This window comes from Rhinoraja longicauda, chromosome 31, assembly GCF_053455715.1.
Source record: "Rhinoraja longicauda isolate Sanriku21f chromosome 31, sRhiLon1.1, whole genome shotgun sequence".
NCBI lineage: Eukaryota > Metazoa > Chordata > Chondrichthyes > Rajiformes > Arhynchobatidae > Rhinoraja > Rhinoraja longicauda.
Window position 1 is genome coordinate 14,465,703 of NC_135983.1, and position 18,919 is coordinate 14,484,621.

The 18,919-nt window shown below is 39.3% G+C and overlaps 1 protein-coding gene across 1 annotated transcript in view; it reads left to right on the plus strand.

Annotated features, from left to right (window-relative positions):
* setx (senataxin) overlaps window positions 1-18,919 on the plus strand; it is an 89,364-nt gene that overhangs the window by 33,910 nt on the left and 36,535 nt on the right. Inside the window, exons 3-9 of the mRNA XM_078425907.1 lie at window positions 1,991-2,201; window positions 4,472-4,581; window positions 6,258-6,477; window positions 7,589-7,708; window positions 10,354-10,519; window positions 12,374-12,473; window positions 14,174-18,646. Of these exons, the coding sequence (XP_078282033.1) occupies window positions 1,991-2,201; window positions 4,472-4,581; window positions 6,258-6,477; window positions 7,589-7,708; window positions 10,354-10,519; window positions 12,374-12,473; window positions 14,174-18,646 (5,400 nt within the window). The remainder of the gene's footprint in view (window positions 1-1,990; window positions 2,202-4,471; window positions 4,582-6,257; window positions 6,478-7,588; window positions 7,709-10,353; window positions 10,520-12,373; window positions 12,474-14,173; window positions 18,647-18,919) is intronic.

Sequence of the window (18,919 nt, forward strand, 5' to 3'; positions counted from 1 at the left end):
TAGTGAGACCGCACCTGGAGTACTGTGTGCAGTTTTGGTCTCCAAATTTGAGGAAAGATATTCTTGCTATTGAGGGCGTGCAGCGTAGGTTTACTAGGTTAATTCCCGGAATGGCGGGACTGTCATATGTTGAAAGACTGGAGCGACTAGGTTTGTATACACTGGAATTTAGAAGGATGAGAGGGGATCTTATCGAAATGTATAAGATTATTAAGGGGTTGGACATGTTAGAGGCAGGAAACATGTTCCCAATGTTGGGGGAGTCCAGAACCAGGGGCCACAGTTTAAGAATAAGGGGTAGGCCATTTAGAACAGAGATGAGGAAAAACTTTTTTAGTCAGAGAGTTGTGAATCTGTGGAATTCTCTGCCTCAGAAGGCAGTGGAGGCCAATTCTCTGAATACATTCAAGAGAGAGCTAGATAGAGCTCTTAAGGATAGCGGAGTCAGGGGGTATGGGGAGAAAGCAGGAACGGGGTACTGATTGAGAATGATCAGCCATGATCACATTGAATGGCGGTGCTGGCTCGAAGGGCCGAATGGCCTACTGCACCTATTGTCTATTGTCTATAATCTGATGTCATTGCTCAGTCTTTATTTAGTACTGCAGGGGAATAATTAAACTAAACAACATCTGTGTTAAACCATGTGGAGATGATTAGGGTGGTTCCCAAAGTAATAAAGATGACTCCAGAAGGATGGTAGAGTGGCACAGCTGGTAGAGCTGCTACCTCTCAGCGCCATACCTGGGTTTGAATCCTAACCTTGGATGCTGTTTGCCTGGAATTTGCACATTCTCCCTGTGACTGCCTGGTTTTCCTCCGGCCACTCTAGTTTCCTCCCACATCCCAAAGATGTGTGGGTTTGTAGGTTAATTGGCCTCTTCAAATCGTCCCTAGTGTGTAGGAAGTGGATGTGATAGTAGGATTATATTGTGCTAGTCTGAACGGGTGATCAGTAAGGATTTGGTGGGCCAAGAGACCTGTTTTCATGCCGTATTTTTCAACCTATCTGGAGGATTTTTAACAGTATTGCAAAATAATCAGGACAATGGCTGTGAGACCAGAATAAAGGCTCTCCATGTGCAATCGCTCACTCAACCATACTCCAAGTAGAATGTGTGTTTTAGGAGTTTGGTATCAGTCCTGCCAAATGCAGCTGACTGACCATAACTCGGGCATCAGTACTCTGTTGACCTGGGAGATGATGTTCATGTTGGATCCCTTATTGTTCCAGTGAATTTGGAGAATTTTGGAGTGGAAATGTTGGTAATATTTTGTCAGTGTCTTAATGTCTGCTGTAATTAATCGGGGTCTCGAGCATACAGAAGGCTAGGGATCACTGCTGCTTGATGGACATGCCAGGTCTGAGAGTGCTTGCCTAAATAATTCTGTTCTCTTTAATAGTCAGTTAATTCAGCAAGGGGATGGATTTCCCAGCATTTATTTGCTTGCATCTTTGATTCAGTGTCCATTTTGATCTATTACATTTTTGTGAGGCACTTGCCTATTGAGTTAACTACTTTTTTTCCAATTCATTCAGGCCATTCATTGAGACAGGGTAGATGCAGCTCCACGTCAAAGCTATTTAATATGATAGGCATGACCAGATAAGTGTTCCCATGTTTTCATTCTTCAATATGTCTATCCATTTTTTCTGTGCATGTCCTAATCTGTAGTTGATTTCAGCCATTCAATGTGGAGAACACATTTACCATTCCCCTCTATATCAATACAATTTATTTTTTTAATCCATTGGAGAGATGTGGATGTCCAAGGCTGAGTCAGCCTTTAATTGTTCATGCCTAATTTCCTTTGAGAAGGTGGTGGTGAGCTGCCGAGAACTGCTGCAGATCTCGAGTGTAGGGATACCCACAGGGTTGCTTTTTGCCCTCTGTTTAACTGACTCACAATGGAATAACATGTCTTAAACACTTACAAATACAGTGTAATTGTTTTTTTAAGCCCTAGTTTTTGTAATTGTGTTTTATAGAATTTATGGAAAATCGAGATTAAGCGTTTGGTAGAACATTTTGAAAAGACACTAAAAGAGGAGGAGGAGGAAGAAGATGAACTGTTTTTAATTGAGGATGAACAGGAAATTCAGCTCCATGGATACATGGCGGCAGACATTGAAAATGACCTCCGGGTCCCCATCATTGAGATCCTTAAATACCCTTACTTACTCCTTCATGAACACCTCAGTAAGTAACTAGAAATGATGGCAATGCATAAATACTGTTCTTGACTTTGTTGTGGAATATTCTCTAACTTGTTAGTATGCAATTTTGCATCACACTGGAAAATGTCAGTCTTACCAATTAATTACAGTACATACCAATTAATTATATTTTGGATTAGAATTATATTCTTTCCAAGAACAATCTTGTTTTGAATTTGAGCTATGTTGGTCAGATATCCTCATTAACATCTGAGGTTTGTGAAATCAAGCAGATTAGGTAAATCCATTTAATTGAAAATGTTGAATTCGGGAATGTCTAATGATTCATTATCTATCATTTTATTAGCTCTGCCATTGACTAGGATCATGTAAGCTAAACACAACAGACGTAGGTATTCAGCCCAACTAGTTTTTGTGCTCCATCTGTACTTCTGTTTTTTTTCACGACAATAAATTCAGTCTGCAGAAGGGTCCGGGTCTAAATTATCATCTTCCATTTCCCCCAACATTGTTCAATGAATTCAGCAAAGTCAGTTAACTAGCTTTCCTAGAGTTGCATATTTGGTTTGAGTGTGGGAAAGCTAGTATCTTAAAATTAAATAAAGTCAGTTACAAGGATATGAAGCTAGAGTTAGCTAAAGTGGACGAGGAAGGTAGATTAAAATGCCCAATGATAGGAGATAAGGAGATATTTCATGTTTCCCAGTCAGGATATACTCCGTTGAGAAATAAAGACTTCGTTATAAAAAAGGAGATCCATTCACTTCAATCCGAGGAAGTTAAAGTTGATGTTAAATTGAAAAAGATAAAATGCTGTGAAGACTAGTGGTAGGCTGGAGATCTGAAAAAAAATCAAAATATATCATATATCATATCATATCATATATATACAGCCGGAAACAGGCCTTTTCGGCCCACCAAGTCCGTGCCGCCCAGTGATCCCCGTACATTAACACTATCCTACACCCACTAGGGACAATTTTTTTTTACATTTACCCAGCCAATTAACCTACATACCTGTACGTCTTTGGAGTGTGGGAGGAAACCGAAGATCTCGGAGAAAACCCACGCAGGTCACGGGGAGAACGTACAAACTCCTTACAGTGCAGCACCCGTAGTCAGGATCGAACCTGAGTCTCCGGCGCTGCATTCGCTGTAAAGCAGCAACTCTACCGCTGCGCTACCGTGCCGCCAAAATCTGCAAAGAAAACTGGGCATGAAAAATAGGAAGATAATAAATTGCAAGAATAAGCCAATAAAAATATAGGTTAGTTGAGTTTAGAGATACAGTGCAGAAACAGGCCATTCAGCCCACCGATCCCCAAACACTTGCACTATCCTACACAAACTAGGGACAATTTACATTTAAATTAACCTACAAACCTGTACGTCTTTGGAGTGTGGGAGGAAACCAGAGATACCTGAGGAAACCCACGCAGGTCACGGGAAGAACGTACAAAGTCCGTACAGACAACGCCCGCAGTCAGAATCAAACCCGCGTCTCTGCCACTGAAAGGCATCAACTCTACCACTGTGCCACCATGCCGCCCTAGTATTTTTGATAAAATGTAGGTCCCTAAGATAATACTGAAATTAATAATAGGATAAAGGAATATGAACTGTTTTTCCCCCGTCTTTGTGGTAGTAAAGCACGTGGAGAGATGAATGCCGAGGGACTGCAAAGGGCTATTGATAAATGGAGTATAATGTGGGAGAAATATGAGCTATCCTCTTTGAGAAATGGAGTGCTGCAAAGCAGGAACGTCTTCATCCTACTATACAGGGCTTTGTAAAACAATGCCCAGAGTACGGTGCTACCTTTTGGCCTTATTATTTAAGGCGAGATGTAACTGAATTAAAGGAAGCTCCAAAAGAAATTTCTCATTTGATTTCTAAAATTAATAATTTGCCCCAGAAGTAGTTGTTAATGATCCAGCGGCCGAGAAAGGTCCCGACCCGAACGTTACCTACCCATGTTCTCCAGAGATGCTGCCTGCCCTGCTGAGTTTCTCCAGTATGAACCAGCATCAGCAGCTCTGTGTTTGTACCAAGTTTGAAGATGATCCCAACTTGCACAAAATCTGACTTGCATAAGGGTTTACGGAATTTAACCCAGACAGCCACTCCCCGACTTGCATAAAGGTTTACAGAACATAACTTTTGCGTAAGTCAGGGAGTGTCTGTATTTGCAACTTGAGGCTACAATTTAGCCGCCTATTTTAGTTACTACTTGAACATTGACGAAGATTTATAATAACTTCCTAAAAGCATTGTAATAACTTTGTGTTTCAGGTGAGTTATTTGTTGATGCCCTCAGCAGAATGGAGCAGGGGAATTTCTCCTTTCAGATATTTGAGAAGTATGCTGGAATCTATCTACTTTTGGTACACCCAAACGAAACGGTAAATATTGTCTGCAGTAATTAATGCCATGACTTATAATATGAATTTTTCTGTAAAAGTTTGTTTTTTTTGTTTGAAAAATTAAAGCAGTGGAACCATTTCTAGAAGCAGAAATAATTTGAATGGTTGGATATCAACAGTGGAAATTGCTGTTGAGATTCTTTGGGCAATGTCCTAACCATCTTCAAATGCATTATTACTGACTGTCATTTGATCAAAAGGTCAGAAGCGGAATGTTTGCTCATTGCTCAGTTTGCAATTCTGTACACTATTTCTGTGAAAATGTGCCCCCTCCATTCCTGCATTTGTGCAAGGCAGCTCGAGAGCATTCAGTAAGGAGTGCAAACTAATAATGTCACACACGTGGCAGTTGAGGACCATTTACTCTTGGGATTAATGGGGTTTTCCTCCACCCTCTCCTGAGATAGACTGATCAGACACATAACTGGGCCAGCCCCTTTGGTTCCAAAATCTGAAGGGATGAAGAAATACTTAATTTCTTGAGGTAAGTGATTCATGTCCTAACCAACTAAAGTTTTCACAAACTCTACAAGGGCATGTGTGAGGAATGTTATTGGGTTCTCTCCATTTTCACTCTGACAACCGCAGCATTCAGGAAATTAAAGTAATTAAGGAAGAGCAGCCTGCTTGAATGGCGCCCATTCGTCAACTTCATTACTGATGGATTTCAAAATTCACAACTGTTACTTATCCACCTTTATTAAAAGCATTTCCTAAGCCTGTGACGTGTAGTATAAGAAAATAACTGCAGTTGCTGGTACAAATCGATTTATTCACAAAATGCTGGAGTAACTCAGCAGGTCAGGCAGCATCTCAGGAGAGAAGGAATGGGCAACGTTTCGGGTCTCGACCTGTGACGTGTAGTTTCTCTTCCAAGTCCTGGTTTGGAAATGTATCAATGATCCACGTTGCTGCTGGCTATAACTCCTGGAGCTCCTTCTCCAACAACACCATGGGAAATCTTGGATTCTTTGCCAGCGATAACCAAAATCACTGCAAGCTCATCAAGACTTGTGAGTGGACAGGTAAAAGCGATCATGCCAGTTATTGCCTTACTCTATGAATAGTAAAGGGCAAATATGTAACATTGAAATGGTAAAAGATTGACAAGTACCACAGGGCAGGATGTATTGCTTTCAAAATAACAGCATTTAATTATCATAATTATATATTATTAACATAAATCTGTACAGTATACAAAATGTGATGGCGTGAGGGATTGATTAAACATAATGTCAAGATTCAGATGATATTTGAGCAAATGCAAATTGTCAAAAAGACAATTCAGAGAGAATTGTAATTACCCAGCCTTGTAATTACCCAGCTTTTATGTTTGTGCTTTGTACATTTTGAATTTTTGTAGGAAAGATACGGGTTGATGATTTATCTCTTTTTGACCATACTATTGATGAATTCCTCTAATAAATTCAAATGACATTGTTTCACAAAAGAATCTGCAGATTTTAGTTCAATGTTTTATGGGTTTTGATGCAGAAAGAACTAATGTTGGTCTTTTGTTCTTTGTAGTTGCTAGATAGGGAAATCTTTAGGAGTCTGGGATGAAAATCAATTAACTTGGTTGCAGCTAATTCTCAAAAGTTTTTGTTTGCCTTTTTGAAAACTATTGAATTACATATGAGTGTTTCTGTTTTTAGATCAGGAAATGGGCAATCCTTGCTGCCAGATCTCTTGGAAAGGTGGAGCGAGATGACTTCTATGACCTGCAGGAAGTGATAACCTGTTTATTGAAAGTTATTGAATTGGACCTTTTTGAAAATACAGATTTTTATAATAGTTATGGAATGCAAGAGGGGAAGTTGATTCTTTTACCATCCCATCTTTACGATGTTACCAACCACAAGAACTATTGGCTCGGTGAGTGATTTTTAAAATGCTATTGGTCTGTATGCAAGAAAATTAAAACCGGTAATGGGTAACAGGACACTGTTGCATAATTTGTTGTTCAAAAGTGGATATCGCAGCTCATAACTAAAAATAATATTGCAAAAAGATTCTTCGTGTTTACATGTCACGAATAGGTAAAAGTAATCTCTTTGAATTTTCAAATATTCTCAATGGCCTAGATGTCATTTTCTGTATAGGTTACGATAGGAAAATCTTTTTCACAGTGTTAATATTTTGCTGTTATGTTGGTTGATTTCGCCATAAGTGGTGTGGTAGTGTTCATATGAAATGTATCTCATGTTAGGAGCATGACTAGCTTAATTTAAACTAGTCTAGCTTTTAAAAATACACGCAATGCATTCCAGAGTAGGTTTAGGTTTATTGTTGTCACATGTACTGACATACAGCCAAAAGCTGTGTTTTGCATGCTATCCAAACAGATACAATCAAGATATAATCAAGTCAAACTCAAGTACAATAGGTAGAGTAAGAAGAAGGATACAGAGCATAGAATATGGTTCTCAGCATTGTAGAGCACCTGTTCCAAAAATAAAGTCCAACATCTACAATGGAGTAGAAATGATTTGGGCTGTATCCTATCCTGTGGAAGAATAGTTTAGGAGTCTGATAATAGAGGGGGTTCCTGAGTCGGGTGTTGCACACTCAAACTTCTGTATCTTCTGCACAATGGGAGTGGGGAGACGGAATCCTTGATTATGCTTTTCTGAGGCAGTAGATCGGGACAATAATTGGTCTGTGATGGCTAGGCTACATCTACAACTCTGCAAATTCTTGCTGTGATGTAACAGTGTGCTTATTCTTAGAAAGTACTGTACCTTGCTCATTTGTTTTTTCTTTCCTTTTGGAAGGGGAAAGCTGCTGTGTTGATCTGTCAAAGTAAAACATTCTATTCACGTGACTGAGGTGCCTGACAGTAACTTCAAAGTTGCTTGCAAATTATAATGTTGGAATATGGCTTTCATTAAATAGGAAATAGTTTGCATTCAAATAATCAACATATTCTTTATGCTGAGAATTGGATTGTTGAGATGCTTGTTTTCATAATTTTTTGTTTAAATAGGTGTCTGCATGCTATTGCTGGTATTGGATGAACAAGCTATGGACTCATTACTACTTTCCCATGATAAACAAAACGACTTTATGAAGTCCATTCTGAACACCATGATGAAAAGCAAACCAGGTGTGTCTAGATATTTCTGTACATGGTATGTCATACAATGTGAGGTGTGGCATAAAGGTACAGAAATGCTTATTTTTATTGGGTTAGCCACAGATAAAATCTGTGTTTGCTAATTATGTTAGACCTTGTATATAACCTATCTGACCCATATAATTCAGTCTGAAGAAGGGTCTTGACCTGAAACGTCGCCCATCCTTCTCTCGGGAGATGCTGCCTGTCTATCTTCCATGTAATCCACATTAGGCTCTTCACATTTTATCTTCCTGCAATATAAAGACCTGGTGTAACATAGATGATAGAAATGTAGGTGGGGAAAATGAGCTGTGAAGAAGACACATGTATTTTATGAATGCAAAGTGAACACATTGTTAGGAAGAAATAAATCTATTTTTAAAAATTGGTGAACAACTGGTTATGTACAGATGGATTTTTGTGTGCTGATTCATGAAATGCAGCAACGTTACGTGCTGGTTTGAAGCACAGCTAAGCAAACAAATGATTCATTGTAAAGGGATTGGAATGCAAAAGGTGAATTTAAATTGGGTTTCTGATCCTAGGGAAGGATATAGTTGGATAGGAGTTGGATTCATTTGTTTGATTGCTGAGATGAATTGTCCAAGAGGGGAAAGTGAGTAAGATTGGTCCTTACTTTCTGAAAAGATTAAAAGGTGACCTCTTGGGCCTTCTAAGATTCCAGACAAGATTGCCAGAATAGATGCTAGAAGGTTGCTTCCACCAAAAGGATTGTCTAGAACCAGGGGCATTGTCTCAAAGAGTTGGCCTGATAGAAATGAGGTGAGAGTCATGAATCCTTGTAATTATTTGTTTTGAAGGGATGTGTGGACTAAGTTACTCAATATATTCACAACTGATCTTGGACATTTGTTGAATCAAAGGATTTGAGAATTGAGTGGGGGAAGTGGAGTTGAAGTAGATCAATCATGATCTTAATGGCAGGCAGGGCAGGCAAGAGAGACTGGATCAAATACTTCTGTTTATTTCTAAACATTGTAGTCTTGTGATAAAAAAGAGCAGCTTCAGTTGGGAAAATAAAAGCACTGGACCAAAATGCCGCCGCCTTCAGGAGAACTGCTTCTTTTTATTATTGTTGTTTCCTGTAGTGATAAGTTTCATTTTGATTTCCTGTATGCAAATTTGGCTATGTGAATGTAAAATAGATTGATTTTTCACATTATTCAATTTCTGCATATTATTTTCCTTCATCTGCATGTAATAACATTTAGAATAAAGAACTTTTATGCAGGCTAATTTTATTAAATGCAAGATTAGCAAATATAAAACAAAATACATTTTTTACATTTTAATTTAATTAAGACATCAGCTCTCTTTGTTTGAGATGAAGCTCGTGAATGCTTTGCCTTTTTCATAAACCAGCAATCTTTTTCTCAATGTTGAGAGGCAGAAATTATCTTTCCAAAGAGATAATTCAAGATTGTTTGCTATTTTTAAAAACTTGTGTAAATCAAAGCAATTGTTTGTAAATAATGACCCACGTGAATTTAGCCTTCTGTAGTGTTCCTTATGGCTTATTTTCTTTTATTTTGACATAATTTTCAGTTATAATTTGCAAATAACTGCAATTATGTTTCCTTGACAAAATAATAAATTAGTAAATGGCTTTTACTCTGCTAAACGAAGTTCTAAATTTCATCTCGACCTCTTTCTGTATAGATTAACTGAATGATCTTGCACTGGCCTCTTATTACCTTAATATCACCTTAATATCTGTGCTGCTGATTCTTATTTTAGTGCCGATTATATTTAGTCCTCCTGGGCCAGGCCCTTCTGCCATGTTGAAGTCTCTGCACTCAACATGGACCAATGTAGAAAGTTGGAACTTCTAAGTTGCCAGAGTCGACATGCTCCGAAACTGGTCTGATCCTTAATTGAACTCCCCACATGGCACCAGTATCTTTCTCAACGTAACGCTGTTACTTCCATGGACAGTGAGTGTGCCAGCAGGTGGAGATGCGAGAACAAGCTCGACCCGTGAAATAGTTGAAGAAAACTACTTAAACCAAGCACCTGAGCTATCAAGTTAGTTGACTAGTTGAATTTTTTGACAATCAAAACTTATAAAAAATGAAAAACACCATTTAAAATAAAAAGATTAAACATTTAACTTAAATAAGCAAGAATAAAACAGTTTAAATATGATACTTATGATAATTTTTTTTTAAACTTTAAATCCATGAATTTTAACAAAATGTAAATTATCCAATACGTGTTGATTCTTTGGAAAATTCACTTTGTATGCAAATGAATGGGGTCATTGCTGTGTTGTCTAACCTGCTGCAGCTTATGTGATTACTATTCACCTGTTCTGATGCTGGATCACGAAGTGTCCACAAGTGATGGTACTTCCCTATAAATTCTGCCCTTTTAAAACTACCATTATTGGGGCTCAAAATAATATTTTGAGCCAATGTGCAAGAGCGTGCCACTGCCCTAAGTCCTGGGGCTAACTTAGCGGTTAGGACTGCTAAAACGTTATTAATATAACCAATGAAAATTGAAGTTTGATATATTTAGTACAGCATCTTCCTTGTTGGTGTTATAGGCTGGGAAAATGTTTAAAGTTGCTATTTGTTAATGACTTTCTTTTGCACCAATTTGTACTGTAGGTGATGCTTCTGATCCATTTTGGCCAGCTCTGCAGTGTTTCATGGTAATCCTTGATCGACTTGGATCAAAAGTCTGGGGTCACCTCATTGACCCCACTGAGGCATTCCAGACCATTATCAGAAGCCACAGTTACAACAGCGAGATTGAAAACATTCGTAATTCAAGGTTGGTAAGTTAGACACAGAAATTGAAAGCTGATGAGAAGGAAATTAATTTCCTATTTTATAAATGTTATTCAATAAATTCAAAAGATTTAACTATTTGTGGAATAATTAATGTATTTGTATACCTAAAGATGCATCACAGAGCTGAAAATGATTGTTAAGCTGTTAGTAATAGAATGTTAGATATCTGGACCAAAAATATGATCAAAGATGTGTCGTGAGAACACTTCAATTTAAGTTGAGAAGTGCAGTGAAGAGATTAAGACAAGCATTCAACTGTATCTTGCCACAAGGGGTAAAATGGATTAAGAATGACAACAGGTAACCCAGTTGCTTGGATATAGGGTTAGACACACCAAAGGCAACAGTTAGGGATCCACTACTTTTGCGTTCAGCCAAAGAGTTGCTGGAGTCGAAGCAAATATGAACTTTTGCGTGGGTTGTGTTTTTTTTCCCTTTTCTCAGAAGTGTTATCTTTCACAACTTGGATGATGGTGCATGCAAGAAAGGCTAGAATGATCCAATTAATATTTTCTTTTCTTTAAACTTAAATTAGTGAATAAAGCAATAGAGTTGTGTGTGGTCATTTGATTGGTACCACACAGAAGTGTAAATAGCATATCTATTGACATGGATCTGATATAGGGGTATTTTGCTGTTTCTTGATTATTGCTTCCATTTGAATTACAATTATTCTTGTCACTGAGTTGTATTTCAGTTCTCAATCCATTGATTTGAGAGCAGCATCTAGGAAAACACAAATAAGTGCTTACTGAGCATTTACATGATTGCAGTTGCAGAAGATAGAATTAGATCTTTCTTTCCCTCTCCCCAGCTGATAACTTTTCTTTTTCCTCCTTTATTTCTAATCCCTGTTTACTTCCACTCTCTTTTCCCCCCACCCCCCAAACATCACCCACCTCCAACCCAGTGTCTGCGATCAGCTCTTTTCTGCAGAGAATCTTCCAGAAGCGCTCCAGCTATCTCTCTGTTGCTGTATTTAACATCAACTGTAGCTACCTCTTGTGCTGGGAGTGGTTGAAACACAGATGGAGGATCTTTAGTGCACATAAGCATATAATGAGGTGAATAGTTCACACGGGTCAATCTGTGATTCAAGAATGGAAACAATACAATGCTTGTATTGTAGCACAAATGGGTAACGTTGTTAATCCCACATACCCAAAACTATTCTGCCGTATTAAAACTATGAAAATCAAAGACTTTGCATGCAAATGTAGAAACAAGGAACTGCAGATTCTAGTTTACAAAAAAAAAGACTGCTGGAGGAACTCTGGGTTGTCAGGTTGAATGAGGAACCGTTTCATTTAGAGATAGTGTAGAAAAAGGACTTTTGGCCCCTGGAGTCCGCGCTGACCAGCGATCACCCATACACTAATTCTATTCTATACATGTGGTAGGAAACTAGAGCATCCAGGGAAAACCCACGGGGTCTCGGGGAGAACGGACGATCTCCGTACAGACAACACCCATAGTCAGGATTGAACCTGGGTCTCTGGCTCTGTGAGGCAGCGACTCTATCATTGAGCCACTGTGTCACCTGAATTCAGTGGATAAAGAAAAGATGAGGTCCATTGCCAGTCTGGGTGTGGCCTGGAGCTGTGGGAGAGACAAAGCGAGGGCCTGCTAGTGCTAGCGCCTGGTGGAGAATTGTCAGGTGAGTGAGGAAATGTTGATTGAAGGTGTGGATTTGGTGAAGTTGAGGTCCGTTGCAGATCTGGGTGAGTGCCTGACAACACGCTGAGCTGCTACAGCTATTTGTGTCTTACTCTGCATACAAAAGTAGTTTGCATTTTGCCTTATTTAATAAGTAATGCTATACTGTTTGTTTTAGCAATAATACAAAGTTAAAACATGATCTGGATGACGACGGTGATGATGTGGTTTCATGCAGCCAGATCGTGTACGACTATAACTCAAGAAAGCAAAGCAAGGTATTAATCAAGTCACATCAATGTTTAGTTAAATGCTGTTTTTAAAAAGTCACTTTTTTCATTTCATGTTCTCCAGATAAATTATGATGAGGATTAACATACAATCCATTATCACAATATTTCATTTTATTTGATCTTTGAGGCGTATACTCCAAGCCACTGCCAGCTCTTCTTTTCATTAATAAAAGTTGTGCAGAAGGGATTTGAGGGAACTCACTTTTATTTTTCCACAATTACATGGCAACTATGTAACTTTCGTTGGATCTCAGTTTGGAAGAGACCATATTATGAACTATGTACCATGGGTTAAACCAGGGACCTCCAAACCTTTTAGCATGAGGGCCACATTATATATTTGGCACATATTTGCGGGCCGCAGGAAAAAATAAAGAAGTGTGAGTTTACATTAGGTTTATATGGCAACAAATAAATAATTTTCAATTTTTAAAAAGAGATTGAAATGTTGGAATATATATACCGTAAGTATACAATTATTTATAAAACAGAAAATATACAGTGACCACCACTGGTGGAGAGAGCAGAGAGAGAGAGTGGGTAGAGGGAGCAGCAGGTGAGAGCGGGGAGGGTGTCAGCGAGATCTGCACCGCTGCTCCACTCTCTTCCCGGCCCTGTCTCCCTCTAACGCAGCAAAATAAGAACAAACACAAGTGTAGTTGTTGTTCAGAAGCCCCGCATCCCCGGGGTGAACGGCGGCGAGGAGAGAAGTTTCACTTGTGTTTGTTCTTGTTTTGCTGCATTAGAGGGAGACGGGGCCGCGGAAGAGAGTGGAGGAGCGACACAGATCTCGCTGGTGCTGGGAGAGGGAGGGGGGGGGCGGGGGATGAGAGGGAGCAGCCCCCGCAAGTGGTGGCGCTCATTCACCCTCCGATGACACCCTCCCCACTCTCACCTGCTGCTCCCTCTACCCCGACTCTCACCCCGGGGTGAGAGCGGCGGCGGCGGCGAGGAGGGAAGTTTCCTTGGGTTTGTTGTTTTCGAGGGGGCGCTGCGATCTCTCGCCCTGTCCCGGCTCTGGGTCAGTGGCGATCCGCTCTCCGGTGAACCGTCGCCGGCAGCTTCTGCCTCCAGTCCCCACCGCCGCGGGCGAATAAAATCTCCTGGCGGGCCAGATGTGGCCCGCGGGCCATAGTTTGGAGACCGCTGGGTTAAACAATAATGCTTGCAATTCAGCAAAAATATGCAATAAATTAGCTTTTTGTTGTAGATGTTGGTTTGGTTGGTTGTAGGAAGAGAATTTTTGGCAGAAGCTGTTCTAAATTTATATTTTAAAATTTAAGAAACATTGCTTGTGGCTCACACTAGCACATCACTAATGGAATCCTTGAAACATTAATTGTTGTAAAAACAAATCAGATGTATTCATGTATTTTGAGGAAAGAATATACACCACACTACCCAGCTGCATTGGATAAGAATGAGACTTCAGAGCCACAGCACCTGATCCTTGAGCACAATGTTGAAGGACAATGAGAGGTGGGCAACAAATGCTGACCTCGCCAGTGACATCCACATCTTCTGTATGAATTTATTGATTAAAATACATTGTTTATTCCATAATTATTACAGAATATTTATTATTACATTTATTACAGACCTTTTCTCTGTAACTATACAATAAATCTGTCATAACTTTAATGCATTTCCATGAAAGTTTACTGTACTTTTGTTGCATTTTACAGGATGCAGGATGGAAGCACACAACCAATGCAGCATATTACCCAAGCATGTTTGATGAAATGCAAAGTCTTGCGCATGTACTACAGTGCGACATTGGACAAGACATGCGTGTGCACAACAGTACATTTCTCTGGTTTATCCCATTTGTCAATTCTGTCATGGACCTAAAAGATCTTGGCATAGCCTACATTGGTGAAGTGGTTCACCACCTCCACTCTGAGATAAAAGATGTTCTGAATCGGAAAGTTAATTTCTGTGATAAAGTGACTGAGTTCTTCATCCTTATCTTGGTGTCCATCATAGAACTACACAAAAATAAAAACTATCTGCACTTACTTTGGTACAGTTCGCATAAGTGGGTGGAGGCATTGGTGAAATGTGCTAATCTTCCTGCCAGAGTGTTTAATCTAAACACCGAGAGAACAACAGTCACAAGTAACTTTAAGGTCTCATCGACTGCATTTTCAGTAACATCTTCAGCATGTTCTTCCATCACCAATTCAGTACAGCAGGCATGTGTCCAACTTATTCGTAGTTTTCTGAGAGAAGGTTGTCAATCTCAGCAAAGAAGCATATTTCAACAGTTCCTCGACAGACTGAATCTGCAGCTGCGAAGCACTTTTATCCTTGGCTGGCAGTTGAGTGTTGGAGAACAGCAGGACTTGCAGTCTTGTTTAACACAGTTAGTTAAAAATGCAAAATTTAAATCCTCTGAAATGAAACAACTGGGCACAGCGAGAAAAGGAAGCGAACTGAAGTGTCCTTTAATTAAAAGTGAAAAAGAGGACACGAGGGAATGGGGAAAGATGCCTGGATATTGTAACAGTGGTCCTGGGCCACCGTGTTCAGCTTTTCAAACTGACAACGGAAGTTCAGTTATTCAGAAAAATATCATGAAACAAGACAAAATGGCTACTTGCGAAGGTCAAGAAAACCGGTTAAAAGAATCATCTCTGGTTGGAGATTTTTCGTATAAAGCAGAATTACCCGTGTGTGATGACGGCACTTTCCTTAAGACCAAAACCGTTGAAGCAAATGTTTTGAAAGTTGAAGATGAAAAAGAACGTTGTTCATTGGTGCTCATTTCTCCTCCTCCTCCTCCTCCTCCTCCTGCAGAGAAGATCACCAGGACTGACCTACCATGCAAACAGCGGCCTGCACTTGAACAAACTGGTGGGCTCAAACATGAATCTGTTGCTGATGCAGTTTGTACTGTAGGTTCTTTACTTTATGATAATTTACAGACTAAGTCTCTTGAAGTGACATCAAGTGTTCACCATAAAGAAAAGTGGAAGCGGTCCATGTTACTTGAGTTCCAGAAATCTTTTAATGATGATACAGTAAAGCCCGAAGCTACCTCCACCATAAATGACCAAAAGGTTCCTTCTGGAGAAACACCTGGTCCTTCAGCAGGTGTTTGTTATTTGCCGCAGAAAATGGAGTCTGCATCATGCAAGTTTAAGATTGATCCAAGCAAACTACTTAATCTGAAAGTTAAGCTGCGGGCTATTGATATTAAGCGAAAGATGAAGAAAGAAAACAATTCTTTTAAAGAAAGGGACTTTCCAAAAGTAGAAGTTGACAATAGTCAATTAGCTTGTATGAATAATAGAAACCAGAACCAGAATGTCAATTTCAGCAAAAAAACAATAGCTGGCAGTACTAGTACCGAACAAGTGACTGACTCTCATCTTCAGTTGTCTCCATTTTTGGACAAAAGTGAGCAGCTCACATCTGATGCTTTAAGACTTACTCCTTTGTCACAAGATAAAGCAAATTCAAGCACTGTCATGAAAGTTGCTACCCAATCACGTGAATTTCAAGAGTATACAAGCAAGATCAGTGTAGGTGACGATATTCCTTTCAGTGAATTAAGAGCAAAATTGAAGAATTGGATTTCGTTAACCAGAGCAAGAAATACAAATGATTCAAAAATGAATAAACACCATGGAAATCCCTTGAAAGTTACTTCTATGAAGCCTTCTTATTTATCCAGTGACTTGTCTAAAGAGTTGGACAAAATCCCAACATTAAACAAAATTGAGAGAAGAGTAAAGGTTTGCTCCCACGCACAACGGTGTGATCCTATACAGAATAAGGAAAAATCTAAATCTGATTCATCTGTGGAAGAGTTTATAATTGATGAAGATGCTGAAGATGTAACTATCTCTAATTCACAATCAACAAAGGACAATACCAATGTGTTTGAAGTTGAAAGACGTGAAACGCAAAATCTAGTAGGTGCAACCAGTGTACAGGAGACCACTGACTCCACTGAAAAAAATGAAACTTGCCACCAAGAAATGCCTACATCTAGCAAACCCTTGCCAACTTTGTATGAAGAATATGATTCACAGATATTTGAATTTGAAAGTGAAGAGCAGATACATTCTGTTTGGGGAGACATTCAGCCTCCACAGAAGAAACAAAAAGAGAAAACGGCAACAGAAAAGGATGAATCTGATGTACAAGACAGTGGTGATGAAGGAGATGTTAATAGCATGCTTAATGAATGGGGGTATGATACAGATTATGTCCCTGATGATATAATTGAAAAGGTGGCTGTAGAGGTAGAAGCACAGTTGGAACAAGAAACAATGGCAAGTAAAGCTGACAGTGAGAAACAGTTACTGCTTGGGGTCAAACAAATTTCTCCATGCAGTTCTGCAGGTGACAGTGCATCTGTTTCATGTTCTAGGTTGAGTTTTAAATCTACTTGCAAACCTCAAAAGGAGAAACAAAAACGCAGTAAGATCACAATAAGTAATCTAAATAGCTTTGAGTCCCTGAATTTGTCTGATAAAAGTAAACGGCAGCTGGTAGCTGCAAAAAGAGTCATTCATCCTGAAAGAAAGACAGTAAGAAAGATATCGGGTAAAGATGACAACGAAAGAATCAAAAATGGAATCAGCAAAAAATATTTATCCCAAGTTAGTTCCAGGAAAGGTTTGAACAAGTTCATTCTGACTCAGAAATCTACAAATGGTTGTCAAGACCAAAAAGTTAAGAAAAATAGATCCAAGAAAACCTCCGAAAAAAGTAGCTCTCAAACGCCATTGGCTACTACTTCGAACTACACTGCCAAGGATATGCAAGTGACCCATCCTTCAGCAAAACTCTCCACCTCTACTCCAAAAAAAGTGCGTAAACACCCTGAACCTACTTCAGCCGTTGAAAAGCTTGGTCTCAAAAAGAGAACTCGTAAAGCTTTTGACCTTTCTCAAGGAAGCCTCGATAATCTGAACAAATTGCGTAATTATGGGCAAGTAATTGGAACCATTGAGAATAAACATCCTAAGAAGGCAAAACTCATTGTGCCACAAAAATTGGCAGCAATTAGAAATTCAAAGTTGCTGGCTTCCCAGGACCTTCAGTATCGACAACAATCGAGATCTCGGCGGCACCATAAAGACAAGAAGAGGAAAAATACATCTGAAGAAAGTGCCTTCCTTAAAGGAGCTCTCTCCTCTAGCGAAAAGCAAGACTTTTCTATTTCTGTTCGGACAAGTCAGAAACTCCCATCTGCATCAGTAGAAAATAGCACTAACCCCATTGCAGTTACTGAAACTTCACTAGAAAGAGAAACAAATACAAATTCAACTGAGGCACATGTGTCAAGTGTTAATGTAAGTGATTACTTAAATTTAACACAACATGATCCTATCGATATGGATATTAGTACAGATGAAAACCTGGAAGATGATCATATGTTAATGTTGACACAAAGGGATCCCGTAGATATGGATATAGATAATGATACCACAGAAGAAAAGGACAGTGCAAAAATACCTAATTCCATTGTGACTGATTGCCTGTATAGAGGATGCACTGATGTTGTTGTATCTTCAGAAAGGTTTGTCAAAACCCATGCTGTATCTGAACCCAAAGATGGCATCTTTGCTAAAATCGGATTACCTCAATCTGATCTGAAAAACTCCAGACCTTCTACTGCCAAATGCTTTGCTTCGAGCTCTACTTCACGTAATGCTCAGCTTGCTATAGAAATGGAGGTTATCCCAAAACGTCCAGCTGTGGCAGTTTCTAAAGTACAGCAACTTCAGACACCTCCATCGGTAAAGTTTGCTGTGCCACAGACATTAAGACCAATCCAACCTGCAAAAGCTGTGGAACCTAATGTCCTTCGAACACAAAACAAAGACATGACTTTCAGACCAAAGTCGTGCTTTCTAACACCAGTTGCGGAATCATGTTCTATGTTTGCACCTTTGCCACCTGGGCGATCCAGGCAGGCTTCTCATTCCTTTAATATGACAGATCACCATCAGCGGGACCAATCTGACTTGATCAAAGATGTTCTTAAGTGGACCTATCAGATGTTTGACATGTTCGATCAATTTGGGGCACCTGATATTCTTTGTGACTTTCCACTACGAGAGGTGCCTGAAAGGTTTAAATCATATGAAGAATATTTTAGCATCTTTTACCCTTTACTGATGATAAATCTGTTTGAACAAGTGAGTACTGCGTGCCCCACAAATATTAAAATTTGGCAGATATTCTTAGTCATTGACTTGTGATAAATGCAAGAGATGTACCTGGATTGCAGGTAAGATCACTTTGAAAAACTTTCAGATTGCCCTGGAAAATTTTGACCTACTCCTGCTATTGTCTATTGAATCTGTATTTTTTGGGGAAAAATAGTGTACATTTCCACATTTAGATGGGGATATGAATGGTGCACTTTGAAAAGCAAAAGTTGAGGCATGTTTATGGGAATGAGGCAGCCA